Source organism: Saimiri boliviensis, chromosome 12 (genome assembly GCF_048565385.1).
Source record: "Saimiri boliviensis isolate mSaiBol1 chromosome 12, mSaiBol1.pri, whole genome shotgun sequence".
NCBI lineage: Eukaryota > Metazoa > Chordata > Mammalia > Primates > Cebidae > Saimiri > Saimiri boliviensis.
The window spans coordinates 77,635,900-77,659,255 of record NC_133460.1 but is presented as its reverse complement, the minus strand read 5'-3'; the positions used below and the strand labels follow the sequence as shown (position 1 = coordinate 77,659,255).

Sequence of the window (23,356 nt, the reverse complement as noted above, 5' to 3'; positions counted from 1 at the left end):
ACACACCTACAGGACCCTAATGGGCATCAAGAGCCCCAGGGTACATCGAGGTCTGAGTCAGTATCCATGGGAACAGGTCTGATGGGTGACGCCTGACAGTAGGAAGTTCTAGTGTGAATATGGTAAATAAATGTTATGAACACTGCTACTACCCTATCCTAGGACCATAGCTACCATCACTAATTTATCAGGATCATCCTCAGCATGAAGATTCAGGCAACCATTCCCAATGGAACTGATATGCTCCTTGAGACCTATTTACCATCTTGGTGCAAGGAAGTTGGTAAAAGGGACTAATATTGTTGTTTCCTTGAACATGGCTCCAGACAGCCATTAAGTCTCCCAGGGACAGGCACGTCCCCTAGCGGAAGGAGCTGGCAAGACACATCTACACCAAATGGAGAAGCTGGAGTGAAAATCAGGAAACCTAAACAGAATGAGAACATCCAGTGGAAATTAGCCTATAGCTGCAGCGTAATGAAGACAGTCATGCCCAGGGCAAAAGGATTAGGGCAGCAAAACTAATTCCAGACTCTACCTGCTAGCAAGTTTCAGCCTACCAATATTCTGAAACCTAGGGGATTTTTTTTTTTTTTTTTTTTTGCGGAGTCTCACTCTGTTGCCCAGGCTGGAGTGCAGGGGTATAATCTCGGCTCACTGCAACCTCCACCTTCTAAGTTCAAGTGATTCTTCTGCTTCAGCCTCCCAAGTAGCTGTGACTACAGACATGTGCCACTAAAACCAGCTAATTTTTGTATTTTTCAGTAGAGATGGGGTTTCACCATGTTGTCCAGGCTGGTCTTCAACTCCTGACCTCAAGTGATCCACTGGCTTCGGCCTCTCAAAGTGCTAGGTTTAAAGGCATAAGCCACCATGCCCAGCCTAGGTAGGGCATTTTGAATGCCCAAAGCTAAAACATGCAGGAACAACACAGGCACTAACAGTAGGCCTGCCTTTACATTTCTTCCTTTTTTCTTAAGTTCCTTCGCCATCTGCATGGTTAACATCAAATTCCACTTTTCCACCCTGGTATTTTCTTCCCCAATTCAAACTCTATAGTTGCCTGAGATGACTTTAACGGATGTTTCATTAGCAACACAAATAAACCATGGGAAAAGCATAGAGTCTCCACTCTCCCCTGAAACTATCTTTCCTTCAAACTTAATACTATGGACCTTAAATACCATTTCACTCATAAAATGAAAACAAATGCAAGACCTCAGAATCATCTGATTCTTGTCCACTGTTTCAAAATGAAGGCCAAAGGAGCCAACACAGGGGCTCATTGGGAAAGCCAGGCAGGAAATGAGCTGGACCATCTGGGAGAAGCTTGCCCTAGGAGTAGCCATGTGTAAAGTCAGGAGGTGGGAAGAATGCAGGCTGATGGGGTGAAAGGCATTATAGGCCATTGACAATGACTCGGGCTCCCCACAACCCACTCATGATGCCTAAGACAGAGGAGACCCGTTTTCCCAGATGATGTGTAGGGATGAGTATGCGGGGAGGTTTGCATGGTCTGCAACAGAAATGCTGTTTGGTCACCCTTAAATTTCACTGGTAGAAACCATCTCTTGAGTCCTGAGTCACTGAGCTCTCTGAGCTCACCTTGTTAGAGAAGCAAACTCCACCTGGCCCAGAGATGAACTCTGACCTCAAATAGGCCACCTCAGGTTCCCTACCTGCAAAACAAGGTGGGCAGGGAAAGGAAGCTAATAAGAGTTCAGGATTTCACAGTAGAAAATGTTTCCCAAAGCAAAGTCTTTCTCAAGTAGATAAACTCTTCAATATTTTCTCTACCTCAATTTCCAGGTACGGGCTTTTCTCTGGGAATGTTTCTGTCTTGTATTTCCAGTGCCGGTATCCTAACCTTTCTCTCACTGTCCATTCCAAGGCCTTACGGCAGGGCCTTCAGCTGCCTCCAGCCAAACTCTTTTTCCACCCTCTCAGCCCATAAAGCTTATGATTTTCTTTTGGTTTTGGTTTTGGTTTGTTTTTGGAGACAGGGTCTCACTCTTGTCACTCAGGCTGGGGTGCAGTGGCATGATCACAGCTTGCTGCAGTCTTGACCTCCTAAGCTCAAGGGAGCCTCCCCCTTTGGCCTCCTGAGTAACTAAAACTACAGGCACAAGCCACTAGCGAATTTCAAAAAAAGTTTTATAGAGACAGGGTCTCACTATGCTTCTTCAGCTGGTCTTCAACTGGCCTCAAGAGATCTCCCACCTTAGCCTCCTGAAGTCCTGGGATTACAGGTGTAAGCCAGTGCATGCAGCCAGAGCTTGAAGTTTTAAAATACTTCCTCCTCCTTCTCTTCACCAAAATGACAACTTTCTTGCTGGACTGCCTCTTCTCATTTGTATTAGAAAGATAAGTATTTTCTTCACCATTAGCCCATGAGCTCATATGAATTATATTCTTAAGGGCTTTCACAATGGAATATTCACATCTAGATGGAGGGTATCAGGCGAGGCTTCAAAGAATCGAGGGGATTTATTCTGGCGTGTGTGTGTGTGTGTGTGTTGTATTATAACATAACCATTTCCAGGCTAAAGATTCCTGAGGGCAGGGCCCGTGTCTTACTTATATCTTAGTAACCTTTATAGTAGTTTCCATAGTGCCTGGCACTGAGCAGCTGGATAAGTAGTGCTAGAAAGAGCGTTAGAGATTTGCCTTGCAAGATAGGTTGGATTTCAGCAGGCAGAAGGAAGAGCAAATAATAAGGGAAAGGAACCATAAGCTCTAGGAGGCATATTGTCAAATAGAAGAGTCTAGTTTGACTGAATTGAGAGTTGTGTCATTATTTTTCATCCCTCATATTTGGCCACATGAGCTGATGTGTTCCTTAAGCACAGTTACAGTAGAAAATCAGTGACACACATACGTATGTGTGGAAAGGCATCAAATGCCAATCTAAGACGTTTTCATCTAATCAAGTATTAAAGGAACAATTTAGAAAATTAGGAAAGCTTTTTGTTGAATACGTCCCAGATAAAGGCTTGTTAGGGGCTTTGTAATTTCATTCTAACCCCCAAAATAACATCAGTGTGTTTTAACAGTGGCCTTTGGCAAGCAGGGTTCTCACTCCTTTTATATACCCAAACATGAAGCTAGCAATTGGCATTTTAGGCCCAGTGTGTGGTCGTGACAGAATAGCACCTGGGGAACGTATCTATCCAGGCTCTGCTCTTGAGGGTGATGCTGAGAGAGTGTTGTTGCTGCCAGATCCCAATGACGTTTTGCTGTACAAAGACCAGGCACAAGACTGCTACCAGGGATATTTGTCCTAAGAAGAGAAGGTAAAAAAGATGCAAGCACCAAGAAAGGAAGTCAAATCCTACACCAGGGACAGACTAGCCAACAGGATAGTTCTAAGGAGAGACAAAGTCTGTAGATGTTGGCCAGGGTTGTGAGACCAGGCGAGAGGTAGAAAGGGTTACAGGTTAAAGGCCAAGGGCTCTGAAGCAGCAATGGCAGCAGAGGCCATGGTAACTAAAACTAAAAGTATGGCCTCCCTTCTCCCTTTCTCATGTTTCCACTTAGACAGCCACCTAGCATCTAGCGCTTAACTACCTAGCACCTAGCACTTGACTACCTACCTAGCCACCAGGCAGATGCATAAGTTTTAGAAGGCATTGGTACAATATAAAGTATGCTCCATATGGAGAAAATTATTGAGTTTCCCATTGCCACAAAGCTCTGGTTTCTACTACGTACTGAAAATTACCTGCCCTTTTTCACAGACTATTTATGATGCTCAGATAGGATGAAGGTATATGGAACAGTTATAATGAAGTTGTAATTATTTTGCAACTATACCTACATATTAGTAATCCAAGAATCAACCAACAAATCTCAATTGTTTACCATGTTCTTAACACTACATAAAGACCTCTGAAGATATTTGAACTATGTTTAATGCAAAATAAGATTTAAATAGCTGGGAGAAATTTATTCAGGTTTAAACTTTAGTTGATTTAGAAGCACTTGGCCCTGGCGCCTTTCTGAGAATGAAGAGGTCACACACAAACATCTTTCCACTTAATCTACAAATATTAGTCAACAAATATTTATTGACTCTCTCTATCAAATTCAATGATTAATATCTTGTTCCCACACTGATAGCTGTCAGAGACAGGCAGACATAGAGAATTAAATTGTAAAAGCTACCCTTTGAACACAATGACACATAGTTTTTCATTTTAATCCTGTTCTTGAACTGTGTAAATTAATACCCAGATTACCAAAGAAGCTATTTTTAAACCTTATATGTTGGTATCCAAGAAAATGTTAAAAAGAACAAATAAATAAATAAACCTTATATGGAAACAAAATAATACATATCTGAGAGGTCACCATAAACTCAAGAAAGCAGCTACAATACAAATAAATGGTCTACATTTTTTCCTATGACTCATATCCACCCAAATGTAAATTGGTTTCATTGATATGTCTAATTGTTCTGAATGTTTTTCACTAAGTGATATGTTAGAGAAAACAATAAAAACCTCATATAAATTTACTTGGAGGTGGTGTGAGGTCCTTTTTGATCATTTGAAAGTCATAGTTTTTAATCTTATGCTGATGAATTAGGAAACACACAAAATAAAACAGATTATGTCCTGTAATTTCTCTAAGGATGAGAAAACTTTGAGATTAAGTACATACAGAATGGTAACTCTTTTGCAAAAATATTTTTTACTCTCTTATAAAGAAGTATAAAAAGCAGGGAAAAGGACTACCTTACCACCGCTAAAGAAGACACAATAAAATGCAACGGTGCCCTACCTTAAAGTAGCTTCAATAGGGAGCTCAAAAGACTGAATCTCAGCCAGAACATTCTCATAGGTTTGATCTGTTTCTTCTTCCAACATCGCTCCACAGGCCCCTGATTTTCCAGCTGCAGACATCAGATATTAAGTGAAAAATTGTTCTAATTTATAAAAATAAACGTTTTCCTTACGATTATTAGGATTCCCTGCTTGCCCAAAGAAGCTACAAAAACAAGCTCACTGTCTGACTTCACGCTATCAAAGTCTTTGCTTCCAAGAATGTTGCACAGCTGTTGCTGTCCTGTCTCCACTTATAACATTTTACTTATTATTAACCTTGACACAGTTCGGAAAGTTCCTGCCTATTGCTGGCTATATTTATTCACTTGGTTCTCAAAGACAATAACTATAGGTAGGAATTAGAGTCATTACACTATGCAAATTTATTAAATTCATTTGATTTGACAGGGCACATATTTTAATATTATTTATACTAAATACATAACTGAAGCTACATTCCTAGTTATTACTGCAACTAAGCCATTTCCCACAAACCCAAGGTGGTGATTTGCCCAGGAAAAATGAAATGTGCTATGGGATGTGATTTTGTGGTCACTAGGCTGATTCCTCGGTGCCCTATCTATCTCCTTTGCTTCTCTACTCTGCTGAGTCAATTTCCTCCATTATAGATAGAGCCATTAGTTCTTTTATCTCTTGTTCAAATACAAATGCTTCTGGAGGCATTTAGATCTTAATCCTTTCAGTTCCTTATGCCTCATTGTGAATGAGTTTGCTAGATCCTTTCTGCAGAACAGATTTTGATGGAGAGGAAGAAAGAGAATGAAGATGTCAGGGTTTTAAGAAGGCTAGCTGCCACTGAGAGGAAGAAAGAGTGCATGAACTAGAGGCCCAAAATAGCAAAGGAAAATGTGGCCTACAACTAGCCCCAAGTAGGCCTAAAGAACTAAAGGGCACGTATTTCTCATTTCCACTTGCACTCAAACTGAATTTCTTCAATTCAGTTTAACCTCATGCTTTCTCGCTTAATACAAGAGTCCATATTTAAAGGCATGGGTCTTGTTTTTTTGTTTTTATCAGAATTTTTTAAAAGCTCTGACAAAAATTAAAGTTTGTTCTCTTAAAAATATAGTATTCAAAGTGTGCTGACAAATAATCTATGGCATTTGTCATAGATTGCATCAGTTTGTCACCCCTGCCTGCATCCACACCCTTGTCAGTACCTCACTGTGGGCACAGTATTTGTCCCTGTCCCATGACTTTGGGCTCAGCCATGTGACTTCTGCTGGCCAGTGATATATAAGCTAAAATAACAGCGTGTGAGTTCTGAGCCTAGGCTTTCTAAGGGCTCTAAGGCATGTTTCTGTTTGTCCTTTTCCACCTCTGCCATCACCTAAGAAAAACATTCATGAGAGCTACATGAAATAGAGTCATCCCCACTGGTCCACAGACCTGCAGGGGAAAGCATATATTTTCATCTAGCTGCAGCAGCCTGAAACAATCTGCCCATTCAAACCCATGCTAGATCAGCCAAGCCCCAACTCAACCACAGACACAAGAGCAATACTAAATGATTGTTTTCAGCCACAGACTGATGGGTTATATAGCAATGGTAAACCAATGCAGCATTCTTCACTTCAACCCCACCAATAGCCCTAAGCTTGCCTCAGCCCTAGTTTTGCTCCATGGCAGGATGGACCAAATGCACCACGAATATGCCTCACACCATTTCCCAATAAGGTAAGTAAGTCCTTTGAGACTTGACAAAAAATAATAATTTTCAATCTATGTTAAAGTTCTTGGCTGGGCACGGCAGCTGACACCCGTAATCCCAGCACTTTGGGAAGCCAAGGCGGGTGGATCACTTGAGGTCAGGAGTTCGAGACCAGCCTGGCTAACATGGCGAAACCCCGTCTCTACTAAAAATGCAAAAATGAGATGGGCATAGTGGTTTATGCCTGTAGTCCCAGCTACTTGGAAAGCTGAGGCACAAGAATCACTTGAGTCTGGGAAGTAGAGGTTACAGTGAGCCAAGATCACACCACTGCACCCAGCCAAGGAGACAGTGTAAAACTCTGTCTCAAAAAAAAAAAGAAAAAAAGTTCTTTATGTGCAAGGTTTTAAACTTATGCCAAATTATAAAACTATGTGCATGCAGAATGTCTATGATTCATAGTTGTATTGTATTCCCCATAACACTTAAGAGTATACACCTTGTAGGCTGGGCATGGTGGCTCACACCTGTAATCCCAGCACTTTGGGAGGCCAAAGTGGGTGGATCACCTGAGATCAGGAGTTTGAGATCAGCCTAGCCAACATGATGAAACCCCGTTTCTACTAAAAATACAAAAATTAGCCAGGCAATGGTGGCACATGCCTGTAATCCCAGCTACTCAGAAGCTGATGCAGGAGAATCACTTGAACCCAGGAGGCAGAGGTTGCAGTGAACCAAGATGCCGAGATTGCGTCATTGCACTCCAGCCTGGGCTTGTATACCTTGTATACAGTTATAGTAAAGATTATACATCTTGTATACAGTTATAGTAGATACTCAAGAAATGCTTATCCAATGAATGAATGATAGTGAAAGCAACAAGCTGAATTACCTCTTGGTAATTATGCAAATTATGCAAAAATCTGACAGTTCCAGATTGTATTTGTCAGAACCTGAAAATACATAAATACATGATGAGAAATCACTCTTAAGAGAGCCATCAGCATGACTATATTACACTGAAGAGAAAAAATTCATAAGTAATACCACATACCCATGAACAAATACATCTGTGATGACTGATCAATTCTAAGCATCACACGGCTCTAAAAATTCATTCTTCTCTCCACACAGCACAATCTGAAAATTTTCAAACTTATGGAATTACAAGAATAATATAATGTGAACAAAAATATACCCTTTCTCTGATTCACCAATTGTTAATATTTTGCCACATTTGCTCTCTCACTCTCTCTCTTATTCAAGTGGATTTTAGAATGTAGGCATATGCTCTTAATATTGGAGAGAAAATGTGTTAATTTAAATAGAATATCACATAGAATAACGCTCTACTCTAAAGTAGTTTAATTAACAAACCACGTAGCTTTGACTTACTGTCACTACATGGCCCCGCGCCTCCTGCACAGCACACTCAACCTCTTCCGGTACAGCCAGCTCAGCCTGGAGATTCAAGGTCTTCTCTCCTCAGGGCCCAGTTGCCTCCCTCTGCTCCTCAGCTCTCCCCAACTTCCCTGTACTCCCACCCCACTCTCTTCTGCTCCTCCCAGTCCTGCTAATGCAGTTTCTCTCTGCCTCTTACTTTCTTCTCCACCGTATAAGACACAAGCAACAACTTCCTGTTTCCACTGACTAAACCGGCATCTTCCTTTTATTCAAAACTTTCCTTGAGTGCCATTTCCTGCCGGAAGTTCGCACAGATTAAATGAACAGGAGAGACTTTCCTCCCAAAAGTAACAGAGAAAACAACCTCCCCCGTCTCATAGTGCTAACAATAAATTCATCAAATGAGAAAAAGAAAAGGAGGAAGTGGAAAGTTTTTAAACAGCCATATTCCAAGATGCCCATAAAAAAGAATGGCATATGTGACTGGAATGTTCTGTCTCTGGACCCTTAACCTCTCCTCTCCCAGTTGCAGCTCAAACTCTTTGACTACTTCCTAGGATTAAGTCTGACCACTGACAAGCGAAGTTTAAGTGACCCTAAGCTAATGGTTCTCACCTGGGTGATCTTGTGGGTCTCCTGTTCCAGGGACATGTCTGGAGACATATTTAATTGTCACCATGGGAAGTGGGTGCTACTGACATCTAGTGGGAATGGGCCATGGATGCTGCTAAACAACCTACAATGCATGGCAGAAACCCCCACCTGACCCCTAACACACACACACACACACACACACACACACACACACACACACACACACGAATTATCCAGCCTGAAATGCCAGTATTGCCCAGGCCAAGAAATCCTGCCCTAAGCTGATCTTTGAGACACACCATCAGGCCATGTGTGTAGTTGATATAGTCCTATTCCTTGGGGCCCTTTTCTGGGCCTTTTTCTTTTTTCTCTATAACTAAGTCTCTGTCTTATTAGTCTGCTAGGAACCCCTGTCCTTCTAGAACTGGAAACCAAACTTTCTTCTAAGTAAGTTTATTCTTCAAATGAAACTACATCAGTCATTCACCTTTCTCCCTCCATCACCAAGACTAGACTCTTGGTCTCCTTGGTCTGTATTGGAACCACCAGTGGGAAGCATTATGTTGTTATGGAAAGGGGTCCCAAGAGAGGATTATTGGATCTCGCACAAGAAAGAATTCGAGGTGAATCCGTAAAGTGAAAGAAAGTGTATTAAGAAAATAAAGGAGGGCCGGGTGCAGTAGCTCCCGCCTGCAATCCCAGCACTTTGGGAGGCCAAGACGGGTGGATCATCTGAGGTCAGGAGTTCAAGACCAGCCTGGCCCACATGGTGAAATGCCATCTCTACTAAAAATACAAAAAATTAGCCAGGTGTGGTAACGGGCACCTGTAATCCCAGCTACTGAGGAGGCTGAGGCAGGAGAATAGCTTGAACCCAGGAAGCGGAGGTTGCAGTGAGCTGTGATGGTGCCACTGCACTCCAGCCTGGGCGACAAGAGCAAAACTCCATCTCAAAAAAAAGAAAAGAAAGGAATAAAGAATAGACAGAGCAGTGGTATGGGTGCTCAGCTGCTTAAACTTATTGTTACTTATTGATTATATGCTAAACAAGGGGTGGATTATTCATGAGTTTTCTGGGAAAGGGGTAGGCAATTCCCAGAACTTAGGGTTCCTCCCTTTTTTAGCCTACATAGGGTAACTTCCTGACATTGCCATGGCATTTGCAAATTGTCATGGCGCTGGTGGGAGTGTCTCTTAGCATGCTAATACATTATAATGAGCAGTGAGGATGACCAGACATCACTCTCACCACCATCTTGCTTTTGATGGGATTTGGCTGGCTTCTTTACCATAGTCTGTTTTATCAGCAAGGTCTTTGTGACCTGTATCTTGTGCCAACTTCCTGTCTCATCCTGTGACTTAGAATGCTTAACCTCCTGGGAATGCAGCCCAGTAGGTAGATCTCAGCCTCATTTTACTCAGTCGCTATTGAAGATGGAGTCACTCTGGTTGAAATGCTTCTGACATGCTCATGTGTTTCATTGGTACAGACGCCCCCTCTACAATTCGCAGTCTCAAGAAAACATATCTGGGAAACTGGGGACAAGCAGGGGTGCCCCAGAAGGTAGTGAAGTGGCCTTATTGTCTGAGTAAATACCCAAAGTTCGTTGCTTCATAGCAAGGAAATCAAGGACACGGACACGGACACATGTGGAGTGAAGTTAAGAGTGGAGGTTTAGGCCGGGCACGGTGGCTCAAGCCTGTAATCTCAGCACTTTGGGAGGCCGAGGCGGGTGGATCACGAGGTCCAGAGATCGAGACCATCCTGGCAACATGGTGAAACCCCGTCTCTACTAAAAATACAAAAAATTTGCTGGGCATGGTGGCGCTTGCCTGTAATCCCAGCTACTCAGGAGAATAGCTGGGGCAGGAGAATTGCTTGAACCCAGGAGGCGGAGGTTGCGGTGAGCCGAGATCGCGCCATTGCACTCCAGCCTGGGTAACAAGAGCGAAACTCCGTCTCAAAAAAAAAAAAAAAAAAAGAGTGGAGGTTTAACAGGTAAAAGAAAGAGAAAGGAGAACTGCTCCCTCTCCCGCAAGACAAAGAGGGCATCTAAATGCGATTTCCAGCTTGCAGGGAGTGCACTGGATTTTACAGGCAGGCTTGAGGAGGCGGTGTCTGATTTGCATAGAGCCCACAGATTGGCTGGACCAGTTGTGACGTTTGCATAATGCGTGAAGAAGCTGGCCACCCCACTCTAATCTTATTATGCAAAGGGACTTTCCCCTTGGCCAGCGCCATGTTGTCGGCTCCCTACCGCACATGTGTTTGGAAAGGTAAAGGGAAGATGGAACCATCATTTTGAACATGACTAGTCCCAGCTGGTCTTTTCCTATTGGCACAGCTGCCAGCATTCACCCAGGCAAGCCTCTAGCCTGCCTTTCTATGTCTGCAGCTCAATTTTACAGGCTCCTCTTTGTTACAAAAGAAAATGCGTTTGGGGCTGCTTTTCACTAAAAGGAAAACTTTACGGAGGACTTCGTTACCCTCACTATCTGCCCAAATAATTTCTTCTCAACTCCTATATCAGTAGAAGAAGAATACCAGATGAAAGTGGCCCACCCCTGGCAAATATCACCTGGTGTTTAATCCTGCTCAGAGTCTTGGTGGAGTTAAAGAGTTTTCCCTCCCATCCCTAACCCACTCCTTCCCGTGCATTTTGAGGGGTCCACAAAACGTGCGCACGGGCGCGCGCGCACACACACACACACACACACACACACACACAAAGCAACCTAAAAATAGAAGTCTACTTGAAAAAAAAAAACAAAACAGGCTGGCACAGTGGCTCACACCTGTAATTCTAGCACTCTAGGAGGCTGAGGCCAGTGGATCAGCTGAGGTCAGGAATTTGAGGCCAGCCTGGGCAACATAGTGAAACCCCATCTCTACTAAATGTACAAAAATTAACCGATTAGCTGGGCATGGTGGTGCACACCTTTAGTCTCAGCTATTCGGGAGGCTAAGACAGGAGAATTGCTTGAGCCCGGTAGGCAGAGGTTGCAGTGAGCCATGATCATGCCATTGCACTCCAGCCTGTGTGACAGAGAGAGACTCAAAAAAAAAAAAAAAAATGCACTAATATCTTGTTGGTAACTAAATGCCAAACGTTGGCCACCTCATCTCCGGAAAACAGCAATCACTAACTGCATTCAAAATTGTCCTGGAAATCTAGCCAGTGTAGTAAGTCAAGATGATAGGGAAATAAAAGATGTAAACATCAGTAAGAAAGAAGAAAAATTGACTTTTGCAGAATACATGATTGTGTATGTAGAAAATCTGCAGAGATCAACAAACAGGATTAATGAGTGGTTCTAACAAGCACTCTAGACCGAAAAAAATGCTCATCTATATATTAGTAACAATTAGGAAATGAAATACAAAATCGATACCATATACAAAAGCAGCAAAATACATCAAATATCTAGGAATGTGATATGCTACCTGGATAGGATTTGGGGAGCTAATGGGCCATAGCTGAAAATGTTAACAGAGTCACAAAACATTAAGGAATGATAAGGTCCAAGATTTCAAAAAAGAAGAATAAGAGTTACCAAATCCAGCAGGGCCAAAGGTCAGCGTTGAATGGGGGGCCTGTAAGATGAACAAAAGTCCACGAAAATCAGGAGCAACAAAGGCATGGGAACCCCTAAGCCTAGAATAACCTTTAGCTCTTGCAACTTGCTTTTCTGGACTCATTTGGTCTGTGGGGGGATCTTCTGGCTTTAAGGGTCAGAGGTGATGCCACAAATAGCAGTAGCTTTTTATTTGCCACCAGATGTCCCTTGCCTGTCACCTAAAACATGCTGCCTTACCATACAAATCTGATAGCGTAATTTGAAAGACAGAAATCCTGCCCAGGCTGTACACAGGTATTTCCCACTTCCTCTCCATAATACTCTTGTAGGGACTTTTTTTTTCTTCTTCTTTTTTGGCAAGAGAGTCTCACCCTGTCACCCAGGCTGGAGTGCAGTGATGCCATCTCTGCTCACTGCAACCCCCAACTCCTGGGCTCAGGCCATCCTCCCACTGTAGCCTTCTGACTAGCTGAGGCCACAGGAGTGTGCCGCCACACCTGGCTAATTTTTGTATTTTTTGTAGAGGTGAGGTTCCTCCATATTGGCCAGACTGGTCTTGAACTCCTGAGCTCAAGCGATCTGCCCACCTCACCCTCCCAAACTGAGGGATTACAGGTAACAGCCACCACACACAGCCAAGTTTAATTTTTAAAAAAATACTATGTGAGCAATGAAATGTATCTATAGGCCCACTAGTCCTATAGACATGGTTTGCATGGGGTGCATTCACAGGAGACTGTTACTCATTCATTTAAATAATATTCTTTTTCAAATAGTATTTTTAAGAATCAGACACATACCCTGCTTTTAAAATGATCTGCAAGCCCTCCACAGTCTGCCTCTCCCTCTGCCCTGGACTGCCCTGACCTCATCTCTTGCTCCTTACCTGTGTCTCGTTCCACTTTGGTTGCACTGACCTCAGTGTTTCTCATGCTTTGCCAGGCATGCTCCACCTCAGGGCTTAGGCTCCTGCTCTCCCCTCTTTCTGAAATGCTTTTGCCTCTGATATGTATGGCTCACTCCTTCAAAAATCACCTTCTCAGTGATAGCTTTGCTGGAAATGAAATCCAGCATTTTAATCTTGATCTGGGACTCTCTATCCCCACCTCACTCTCTCTGCTTTGTTTCTGTCTCATAGCACTTTGTATCTTTGGACACACGGTACACTGCGCTTGTTGATTATCTGTCTCCTCCATAAGAATGCAGATTAATGAGCACAAGGAATTTTTTCTCTTTTGTTCACTGGTACATCTCCAATACCTAGAACTGTGCCTGGCAAATAGAGGACACAAAACACATTTGTTGGATGGATAGATGGATGGATTTTTTAAAATGAAGAAACATACAGATAAGAAAAGAAAAAAATCATTTTAATGCATGAAGGCAAGAGGTGAGTGCTAGAAGAGAAGAAGGGATTAAAAAAAAAAATACCAGGAAAAGCAACCCAGACACTCATCAATGGATGAATGCCTCAGCAAAATATGGTATAAACATGCAATGGAATAAGATTCAGCCTTAAAAAGAAAGGAAATCCTGTCACATGCTACAACATGGAAGGACTGAGGACATTATACTAAGTGAAATAAGGTAGTCACAAAAAGAAAAAATACTGTAGCCTTCCACTTACATGAAATATCTAAAATAGTCAAATTCATGGAAACAAAGTGGCATAGTGGTTGCCAGGGGTGAGGGTAAGGGGGAGAGAGGGAGTTGTTTAATAGATATGGAGTTTCAGTTTTGCAAGATAAATATGTTCTGGAGATTGGTTGCATGACAATGTGAATATCCTTAACACTACTGATCTGTACACTTAAAAACAGTTACCATGATTTTTTAAAAACAGGGGGCTCAGAAGAGAATAAGAGCATCCATAGAGGAGGGGGTCACTAGAACTGTGGATTGGACAGTGGATACCATTTGGATATTCCGAGTGGTGAAAACACTCATAGCCAAGTCATATGCAAAGAAGTTGTGGGAGCAGGGACCCCTAATGTGGAGAGAGGACATGGCTAGGGAAGTGAAAGTCTGGTCAGGGTGGTGAGCAAGGGCTGCTTGCCTGAGACAAGGGTAGAGACAGAGAGGTAAGCAGAGACTTGGGCCCTTATTGTTGTTTTGCTGCTACAGCAGCTAACGCCATGGCTGGCACAACATAGGTGCTCAATAAATATTTGTTCAACAAATAATCTGGACACAGGAACACAGAGGTTTGTAAGTAACAAGCAACCCATAAATATTTAATCATGATGTCATAGACTTTTTCTTGCAAATGCTATCTAAAATAAAATAGTTAAAAGTTGTTTTCATTATATCAGTAGCAGTATTTCAACATTACGAAATCTTTCAAGATATTCAGTTAGGTTCTAAAACTACAGCATTGTTATTTTCAGCAGACTTACAGTAATACAGTTTGTTATTTTTCAGAGTTTTGTCCCTGTCACCCAGACTGGAGAGTGCAGAGGTATGATAGCTTACTGCAACCTCTTCCTCCCGAGTTCAAATCATTCTCTGGCCTCAGGCTCAGGAGTAGCTGGAATTACAGACACCTGCCACCACACCTAGCTAATTTTTGTATTTCTAGTAGACATGGGGTTTCTCCATGTTGGCCAGCCTGGTCTTGAATTTCTGATCTCAGGTGATCCCCACTCCTTGGCCTCCCAAAGTGCTGGGATTACAGGTGTGAGCCATCACGCCTGTCCAGAAACTTAGTATTTTTAGAAAAAATCTATGGCATTAAAAACTGATTCTACAGAGCCATTTTATATTTTCCATGTCATCTTTTAAAAATTCAGGATATAATATTTCATTACAAAAAATGGTTTGATCTTTCAATGTATCTGTGATTACTCAGTAAATGATATCCCTACGGTTCTTTAAATAATAAAATTTCTAAGTAATAGGAAAATAGTTAGCTGGTTCAGTGGCTTATGTCTGTAATCTCAGCACTTTGTGGGGCCAGGCAGGGGGATTGCTTGAGGCCAGGAGTTCAAGACTGGCCTGGGGAACATAGTTAAATCCCATCTCTAAAAAAAAAAAAAAAACTTTTTAAAAACAAAATTTACATTTTTTAATAAAAAAATACTTTCAAAAAATCTATTCAAAATCTCTGATATAACTTACCCCATTTTTCTGTTTATAAAACATGGTATTTTTTTTTCTTTACTTTCTTTTTTTTTTTTTTTTTCTTTAAGACGGTTTCACTCTTATTGCCCAGGCTATGGTGTAATGGTGCAATCTTGGCTCACCGCAACCTCTGCCTCCCTGGTTCAAATGATTCTCCTGCCTCAGCCTACTGAGTAGCTGGGATTACAGGCATGCACCACCATGCCTGGCTAATTTTGTATTTTTAGTAGAGGCAGGCTTTCTCCATGTTGGTCAGGCTTGTCTTGAACTACCGACCTCAGGTGATCCGCCCACCTCGGTCTCCTAAGTGCTGGGATTACAGGCGTGAGCCGTTGTGCCCGGCCTGAGGTCATGGTATTTCTATGAATATTAGAATGTTATTACAGGTCTAATCCACCTGCTCATTGGAACATGCCATGATTTTGCACATCTCTGAGCCTTTATACATATTACTTCCTTTATCTAGAATGCATTTCCCAAATTGGTTTTCCTGTCTCTAACATGGGGATAATAATAGTGTCACCTTCCTCAAATGGTTGCTATGATGACTACATGACTTTTTTTTTTTTTTTTTTTTTTTTTTGAGATGGAGCCTCACTCTGTCCCCCAGGCTGGAGTGCAGTGGCTCGATCTCTGCTCACTGCAACCTCCGCCTCCCGGGTTCAAGCAATTCCCTGCCTCAGCCTCCCCAGTAGCTGGGATTACAGACACCCGATACCATGCCTGGCTAATTTTTATATTTTTAGTAGAGATAGGGTTTCACCATGTTGGCCAGGATGGTCTAGATCTCCTGACCTATTGATCTACCTGCCTTGACCTCCCAAAGTGCTGGGATTACAGGTGTGAGCCACCACGCCCGGCCAAATCTAGGTGGGCTTTTTTTTTTGTTGTTGTTTTGACAGAGTCTCACTCCATCACCAGGGGCCAGGCTGGAGTGCAGTGGCGCGACCTTGACTCACTGCAACCTCCGTGTCCCGGGTTCAAGCAATTCTCCTGCCTCGGCCTCCCAAGTAGCTGGGACTACAAGCATGCTCCACCATGGCCAGCAAATTTTTTTGTATTTTTAGTAGAGACAGGGTTTCACCATGTTGGCCAGGATGGTATCAATCTCTTGACCTCGTGATTCTGCCTGCCTCGGCCTCCCAAAGTGCTGGGATTACAGGCGTGAGCCCAGCCAATCTAGGTGTTTTTTAAGAGAAGGTCCAAAATCTCTTCCATCTGCAATGCCCGTTTCTCTGGGTCCTGAATAAAAATAATTGCTATGGTAGAAACTTCATCAAATAAACAATTGGTGAATCTTATACCTCTTCAGTTTGTTATCTTAGGGTCTTCTGAATTAATAATTTACAGCTGCCTTTGTTGGTCTTTTCTCAATCCTAAATCTTAAATGTTTGCATCCTGGTCAACACAGAATCAACACAGTGCTAGAGTCGTAGAGCTAGATTATGGCGCTACCTAGTGGTCAATTTTTGGCACGTACGTCATTGAAACTGTCTGATGCTCTTGTACGATTTTATTTTATTTTTTTATATTGACAGTTGTAAAATGTCATTAGAAATCCCTAAAGATCTTGCTCTCTTCTCTCTAGTATCTTTAGCCACTGTTCTATGCATCGTTTCTCTTCCAGTCTCCTAGTTTGCATCTCTTCAGCAGAATAGAAAATTTAAAGACATACTTCCAGGAGGCTGAGGCAGGAGAATTGCCTGAACCCAGGAGGCGGAGGTTGCGGTGAGCCGAGATCGCGCCATTGCACTCCAGCCTGGGTAACAAGAGTGAAACTCCGTCTCAAAAAAAAAAAAAAAAAAAAAAGACATACTTCAAGACCTGTTATCAAGCTACCAGATACCCTGTTCTCCCACAGGATGCCGGAACCTTTATAGGCAGAATTCATGACCCCAGCTTCTTTGGGTCATGCTACCTACCACATGCCCCCTCTGACTCCAGGTAGGTCTCAAAGGCTGTCCAAGACAAAGGCACGCCCCTTGGCACACATTCTGCTAAACAATCATTCCCTTTTCCCTCCTTTGAAATCAAACAATTCCTTCAAAAACACAATTTCAGGCATAAAATAGGAAATAGTACTAAACGAACGGAAATATTTTGCTTTAAATACTGAAGCCATTTGTTTACATTAAGAAATAGTTTACATTCAAAGCCCATAAATGAAAAGAAACATGAATCATCAATCACAAGGGGCTTTATAGATAAGAAATAAGCTCCAGCCTGAACAATGGTATGAAGTATGAACAACTCTTCTCTGGGAGCTTTTGCTGAGTCATTTTTCAGGAAGTGGGCTGTCCAGGGAGATTTCTACAGGAGGAACAATCGACAATATTTTCATATTAATAACCTCCAGTTGCTTTATTGTTCTCGAAACTTTTGTTAATGAGTATTTTCCTGCTCAGTGAAAAAAACATTAATCAAAAGACAAAGCCTAATCTGATTTATTTTTATGTGTTTGGGGTTCTTTTCTTCTGTAAGTGATGTTGAATGTGTTTAAGTAAGAGTTAGCTAATTGCAAACCTAATTGTCTTCATTAACTGAGTATAATCTCAGGAAATACTTTGTTCTGAACTTTATTTTTAAACATATGTACAATCACAGGTTTTGGAGGGATTGTAAATACAGGCTGATATAGTTTGGATATTTGTCCCCATCCAAATCTCATGTCGAAATATAATCCCCAGTGTTCAAGGTGGGGCCTGGTGGGAGGTGTTTGGGTCATAGGGACGAATCTCTCATAGCCTGGTGCTGTCTTCACCTTAGTGACTGAGTTTTGATGAGATCTGGTTTTTCAAAAGAGTGTGGCACCTCCCACGGACTTGCTCCTGCTCCCACCATGTGAGATGCCTGCTTCCCCTTCATCTTCTGACTGTAAGCTTCCTGAGGCCTTCTGACAAGCTGAGCAGATGCACTGCCATGCTGCCATGCTTCCTGTACACCCTGCAAAACCATGAGCCAATTGAACCTCTTCATTTTGTACATTACCTAGCTTTTTTTTTTTTTTTTTTTTTTTATTGAGACAGAGTCTCACTCTTCCACCCAGGCTGGAGTGCAGTGGCATGATCTTAGCTAACTGCAACCTCCACCTGTCAGGTTCAGGCAATTCTTGTGCTTCAGCCTCCCAAGGAGCTGGAATTACAGGCATCCGCCACCATGCCTGGCTAATTTTTGTATTTCGAGTAGAGATGGGGTTTTGCCATGTTGACCAGGCTAGCCTCAAACTCCTGACCACAAGTGATCCACCTGCCTTGGCCTCCCAAAGTGTTGGAATTGCAGGCATGAGTCAACATGGCCAGCTTTCAGGTGTTTTGTTTTTGTTTTTGTTTTTGTTTTTGTTTTTGTTTTTTTGTATCATCCAAGCTGGAGTACAGTGGCTCCATCTTGGCTCACTGCAACCTCTCCCTGCTGGGTTCAAGCAATTCTCCTGCCTCAGCCTTCCAAGTAGCTGGGATTACAGGTGCCCAACACCATGCCAGCTAATTTTTTGTATTTTTAGTAGAGACAGGATTTCACCATGATGGCCAGGCTAGTCTCAAACTCCTGACCTGTTATACACTTGCATCAGCCTCCCAAAGTGCTGGGATTACAGGCGTGAGCCACCGCACCTGGCCTCAGGTATTTCTTTATAGCAACACAAGAACGGCCTAACACACAGGCATACCTTGTTTTATTGCACTTCATAGATATTTCATTTTTTTTAATAAATTGAAGGTTTCTGGCAACCTTGTGTCAAGCAAGTCTACTGGCACATTTTTCCAGTATCATGTGCTCACTTAGCATCTCTGTGTAACATTTTGGTAAATCTTGCAATAGTTCACACTTTTTCATTATTATTATATTTTCTGAGGTTATCTGTAATCCATGATCTTTGATGTCACTATTGTGATAGTTTTGGGATGTCATGAACTACAGCAAATTTAATCAGTAAATGTTGTGTGTTTAAAATCATACTGCTCCAACTACCCGCGCGTTCCCCTCTCTCTTCCTCTCTGTGTCTCCTTATTCCCTGAGACACAATAACACTGAATTTAGGTCAATTAGTAACCCTTCAAATGGTCTGCCTCTAAGTGTTCAAGTGAAAGGAAGCGTCACACATCTCTCATTTTAACTCAAAAGCTAGAAATAATTAAGCTTAGTGAGGAAGGCATGTCAAAAGCTGAGACAGGCTGAATGCTAAACTTCTCGTGCCAAACAGCCAAGTTGTGAATGCAAAGGAAAAGTTCTTGAAGAATATTAAAAGTGCTACTGCAGACAACCCATGAGTGATAAAGACACAGCCTATGGCTGCCATGGAAAAAGTTTCAGTGCTCTGAATAGAAGATCAAACCAGCCACAACATTCCCTTAAAACAAAAACCTAATCCAAAAAAGGCCCTAACTCTCTTCAATTCTATGAAGGCTGAGAGAGGTGAGGAAGCTGCAGAAGAAAAGTCAGAAGCTAGTAGAGATAGGTTCATGAGGTTTAAGGAAAGAAGTTGACTTCATAGCATAGAAGTGCACGGTGAAGCAGCAAGTGCTGGTGGAGAAGCTGAGGTAAATAACTTACCCAGAAGATCTAGCTAAGATAATTGATGAAGGCACCTACACTAAAAAACAAATTTTCAAAGGCTGGCCGTGATGGCTCAAGCCTGTAATCCCAGCACTTTGGGAGGCCGAGGTGGGCGGATCATGAGGTCAAGAGATTGAGACCATCCTGGTCAACATGGTGAAACCCCGTCTCTACTAAAAATACAAAAAATTAGCTGGGCGTGGTGGCGTGCGCCTGTAGTCCCAGCTACTTGGGAGGCTGAGGCAGAATAATTGCTTGAACCCAGGAGGAGGAGATTGTAGTGAGCCAAGATTGTGCCACTGCACTCCAACCTGGCGCCTGGTGACAGAGTGAGACTCTGTCTCAAAAAAAAAAAAATTTTCAACATAGATGAAAAATTCTCAACCTTTTATTGAAACAGTGGTGAAGTCAATACCTGGCTTCAAAGTGTCAAAAGACAGGGTGACTCACTTATTAGGGGCTCATGCAGCTGATGACTTTACATTGAAGCAGTACTCACTGATCATTCCCAAAACCCCACAACCATTAAGAATTATGATAAATCTTCTTTGCCTGTACTCTAGAAATTGAACAACAAAGCCTGGATGACAACATGTTTGTTTACAGCATGATTTACTGAATGTTTTTAACCCACTGTTGAGACCTACTACTCAGGAAAAAAGATTCCTTACAAAATATTATTATTCATTGACAATACAACCAGTCACCTGAGAGCTCTGATGGTGATGTACAAGGAGATGAATGTTATTTTCATGCCTGCTGACACAACATCCATTCTGTAGCCCATAAATTAAGGAGTAATTTCTACTTTCAAGTCATTTTATTTAAGAAATACATTTTATAAGGCTATAGCTAACAGAGAGCAATTCTTCTAATGAATGTGGGCAAAGTCAACTGAAAGTATTTTGGAAAGGATTCAACATTCCAGATGCCATTAAGATTTGTAGGAGAAAGTCAAAATATCAACATTAACAGGAGTTTGAAAGAAGATGATTCCAACCCTCATGGATGACTTGGAGGGGTTCAAGACTTCAATAATTTGAGAATTTCAGATTCTAGTTCCCTTCAAGGTAGGAGCAATGTTTTCACTTCATGGTTTAGAGGAACTAACTGTAGATGTGGTAGAAATAGCAAGAGAACTGGAAGTGTACCCTGAAGATGTGAGTGAACTGCTGAAATCTCATGACCCAACTTGAACAGATGAGGAGCTACTTCTAACAAATAAGCAAAGAAAGTAATTTCTTGTGTTGGAGTCTACCCCAGATGAAGATGCTGTGAACATCATTGGAATGAAAACAAAGGATTTAGAATATTGCATAGACTTAGTTGACAAGCAGTAACAGGGTTTGAGAGGATGGATTCCAATTTTGAAAGACATTTGAATGTGAATAAAATGCCATCAAACAGCATTATTTGCCATAGAGAAATCTTTCATGAAAGGAAGAGTCAACTGATGTCGCAAATGTCATTGTTGTCTTATTTTAAGAAATTGACACAGCTACCTCGACTTTAGTAATCACCACCCTGATTAGTCAGCAGCCATCCACATCAAGGCAAGACCCTCCACCAGCAAAAAGATTATGATTCACTGAAGGCTCAGGTGATCATTAATACTTTTTAGCAATAAAGTTGTTTATTTTTTTGTGAGACAAGTTCTCATCATTCTGCAGCCCAGGATGGAGTGCAGTGGTACAACCCAATAATTACCATGTGATTATGACTCCTGTTCATACAAATAATTATCATGCTTCTTGTCTGATTTACACCAGAAAAGAAGCCTCAACATTGCAAGCTCAGGTGATCCTCCCATCTCTGCCTCCTGAGTAGCTGGGACTACAGGCATACACCACCACTCCTGGCTACTTTTTTTGTATTTTTTTATTATTTATAATAATAAAATATAATTTTTTATTATTTGTTTAGGTTTCACCATGTTTCCCAGGCTGACCTCAAACTCCCGAGCTCAAGCGAGCCATCTGCCTTGGCCTCTCAAAGTGCTAGGATTACAGGCATGAGCCTCTGTGCTCAGCTCTGCAATAAAGTATTTTTTGATTAAGATAAGTACATTGGGTTTTTTTGGACATAAAGCTATTACACACTTAATACACTAGAGCATAGTGTAAATATAACTTTTATATGCACTGAGAAACAAAAAAATGCATGTGACTCACTTAATTGTGATATTCGCTTTGTTGCAATGGTCTAGAACCAACCTGCAAAGTCTCCAAGGTAAGCCTGCAATCATTTTAGATTCAAATTCCCTTCAAGACTGGGCAATGTTTCTACTTTCTGCTTTGGAGCCTCTTCTCCGCAGCTCCTTTTGAGATTTCTCTTAGTTACTCCTCAGATAAGGGACAATCAGTGTGGGCTCCTGAAGACCAACTAAAAGATACAAGGGCCCTTCAGAAAACACTCCAGCAGGGGCATCAAGGGCAGACAGAGTAAGTGTGCTCCCTGGTGACTCCTACAGTGTACATGCTTTTCGGCCCCGTCCAGAGGCGCCAAGCCTCTCTTTTTAGTTCACAAAAGAGGACTTGTGACAAGGGGCTGAGGCCACCTGCCTATGAGACTGCTAGAGGTAAATGGTCAAATCAGAACATCATGTGATTATGACTTCTGTTCATACAAATAATTATCATGCTTCTTGTCTGATTTAACACAAATACATCATCCACAACCTGCCCCCACTCCACCTGCCCACATGGAAGCTATAATGAGAAAGCCTCATTTCATACCACAATGTAGCTTTCCTTCCATACTAGGTCATGAACAAAATGGGTCCAGCTATGCAGTCAGGTCCCAGAATCAAGGGAGGCTTCTGTGTAGTGTAGTGGTTAGATTCAAAGACTCTGGTGTCAGACTGCTTGGCTCAGATCCTACCTCTGCTACTTATTAGCAATGTGACCTTGGGTACTTTTCTGTACCTGGAGTTTTCTTTTCTACATAATAGACAAGCTACTGTCTCATAAATTTGTTGGAAGATTAAATTAAGTAAAGAAAATAAGGTCTTCAGAACAGTACCAGGAAAGTAATCAACGCTATAGAAGTGTTAGTATTATGCCATGGAATAAGGAGGAAAGAGATTACGTACTATTGAAGAGAATTATTTCAATTAACTGATTTCTGTTTTGTGGTCTGGTGAATGGGATTGTTCCTCTACATCTTTTCAAATGGAGACGTGGATGTTTCTCTGATGTTCAATGATCAGTTTCCAAAAGATCAGTTGCCCATGAAAATGTTAGATGACCACAATGTTTACATGTTTATTATAAAGTTATTTCCGATGTACTGTTTTTAAAGTTTGTTATTTGCTCAGTCATCATTTTACAAAGACTATAGATTTAAGAACCTTCTATGAGCCAAGCTCTTGAGGAGCTGACAAGTCAGTAGAGAAATTTCTTTTTTATTCCAACTTAACCTGTCGGGGGAGTGAGGTCTTGGAGTGGGGAGTGTGCACTCCACACCCAGGGTGGCTTGCACACCTGCTAGGAGAATCCATCTCTGGACCTCAGAGTTAGGATCTGAACACAGATCTGCCTAACCCTAGAGCTCATAACCACTATGTGATAGGCCTTCCTGGTTCACTGGCGCTTCACAACCCAGGAGCATC

The 23,356-nt window shown here is 42.0% G+C and overlaps 1 protein-coding gene across 8 annotated transcripts in view; it reads right to left on the bottom strand.

Moving 5' to 3' along the window:
• EXOC6 (exocyst complex component 6) overlaps nt 1-8,142 on the bottom strand; it is a 235,485-nt gene extending 227,343 nt beyond the window's left edge. For 3 of the 8 annotated variants that reach the window (XR_012512897.1, XM_010333272.2, XM_074382591.1), the window contains exon 1: nt 4,783-7,280. Coding sequence is in view for 7 of the 8 variants with exons in the window: in XM_010333272.2 (XP_010331574.1) it covers nt 4,783-4,904 (122 nt within the window). In the remaining variant the exon portion in view is untranslated. Of the gene's footprint in view, nt 1-4,782; nt 7,284-7,390; nt 7,452-7,893 lie in introns of those variants that run through there. The other 5 variants (XM_074382587.1, XM_074382588.1, XM_074382586.1 and 2 more) reach the window with 5 other exon arrangements.
• Between the last annotated feature and the right edge of the window lie 15,214 nt (nt 8,143-23,356).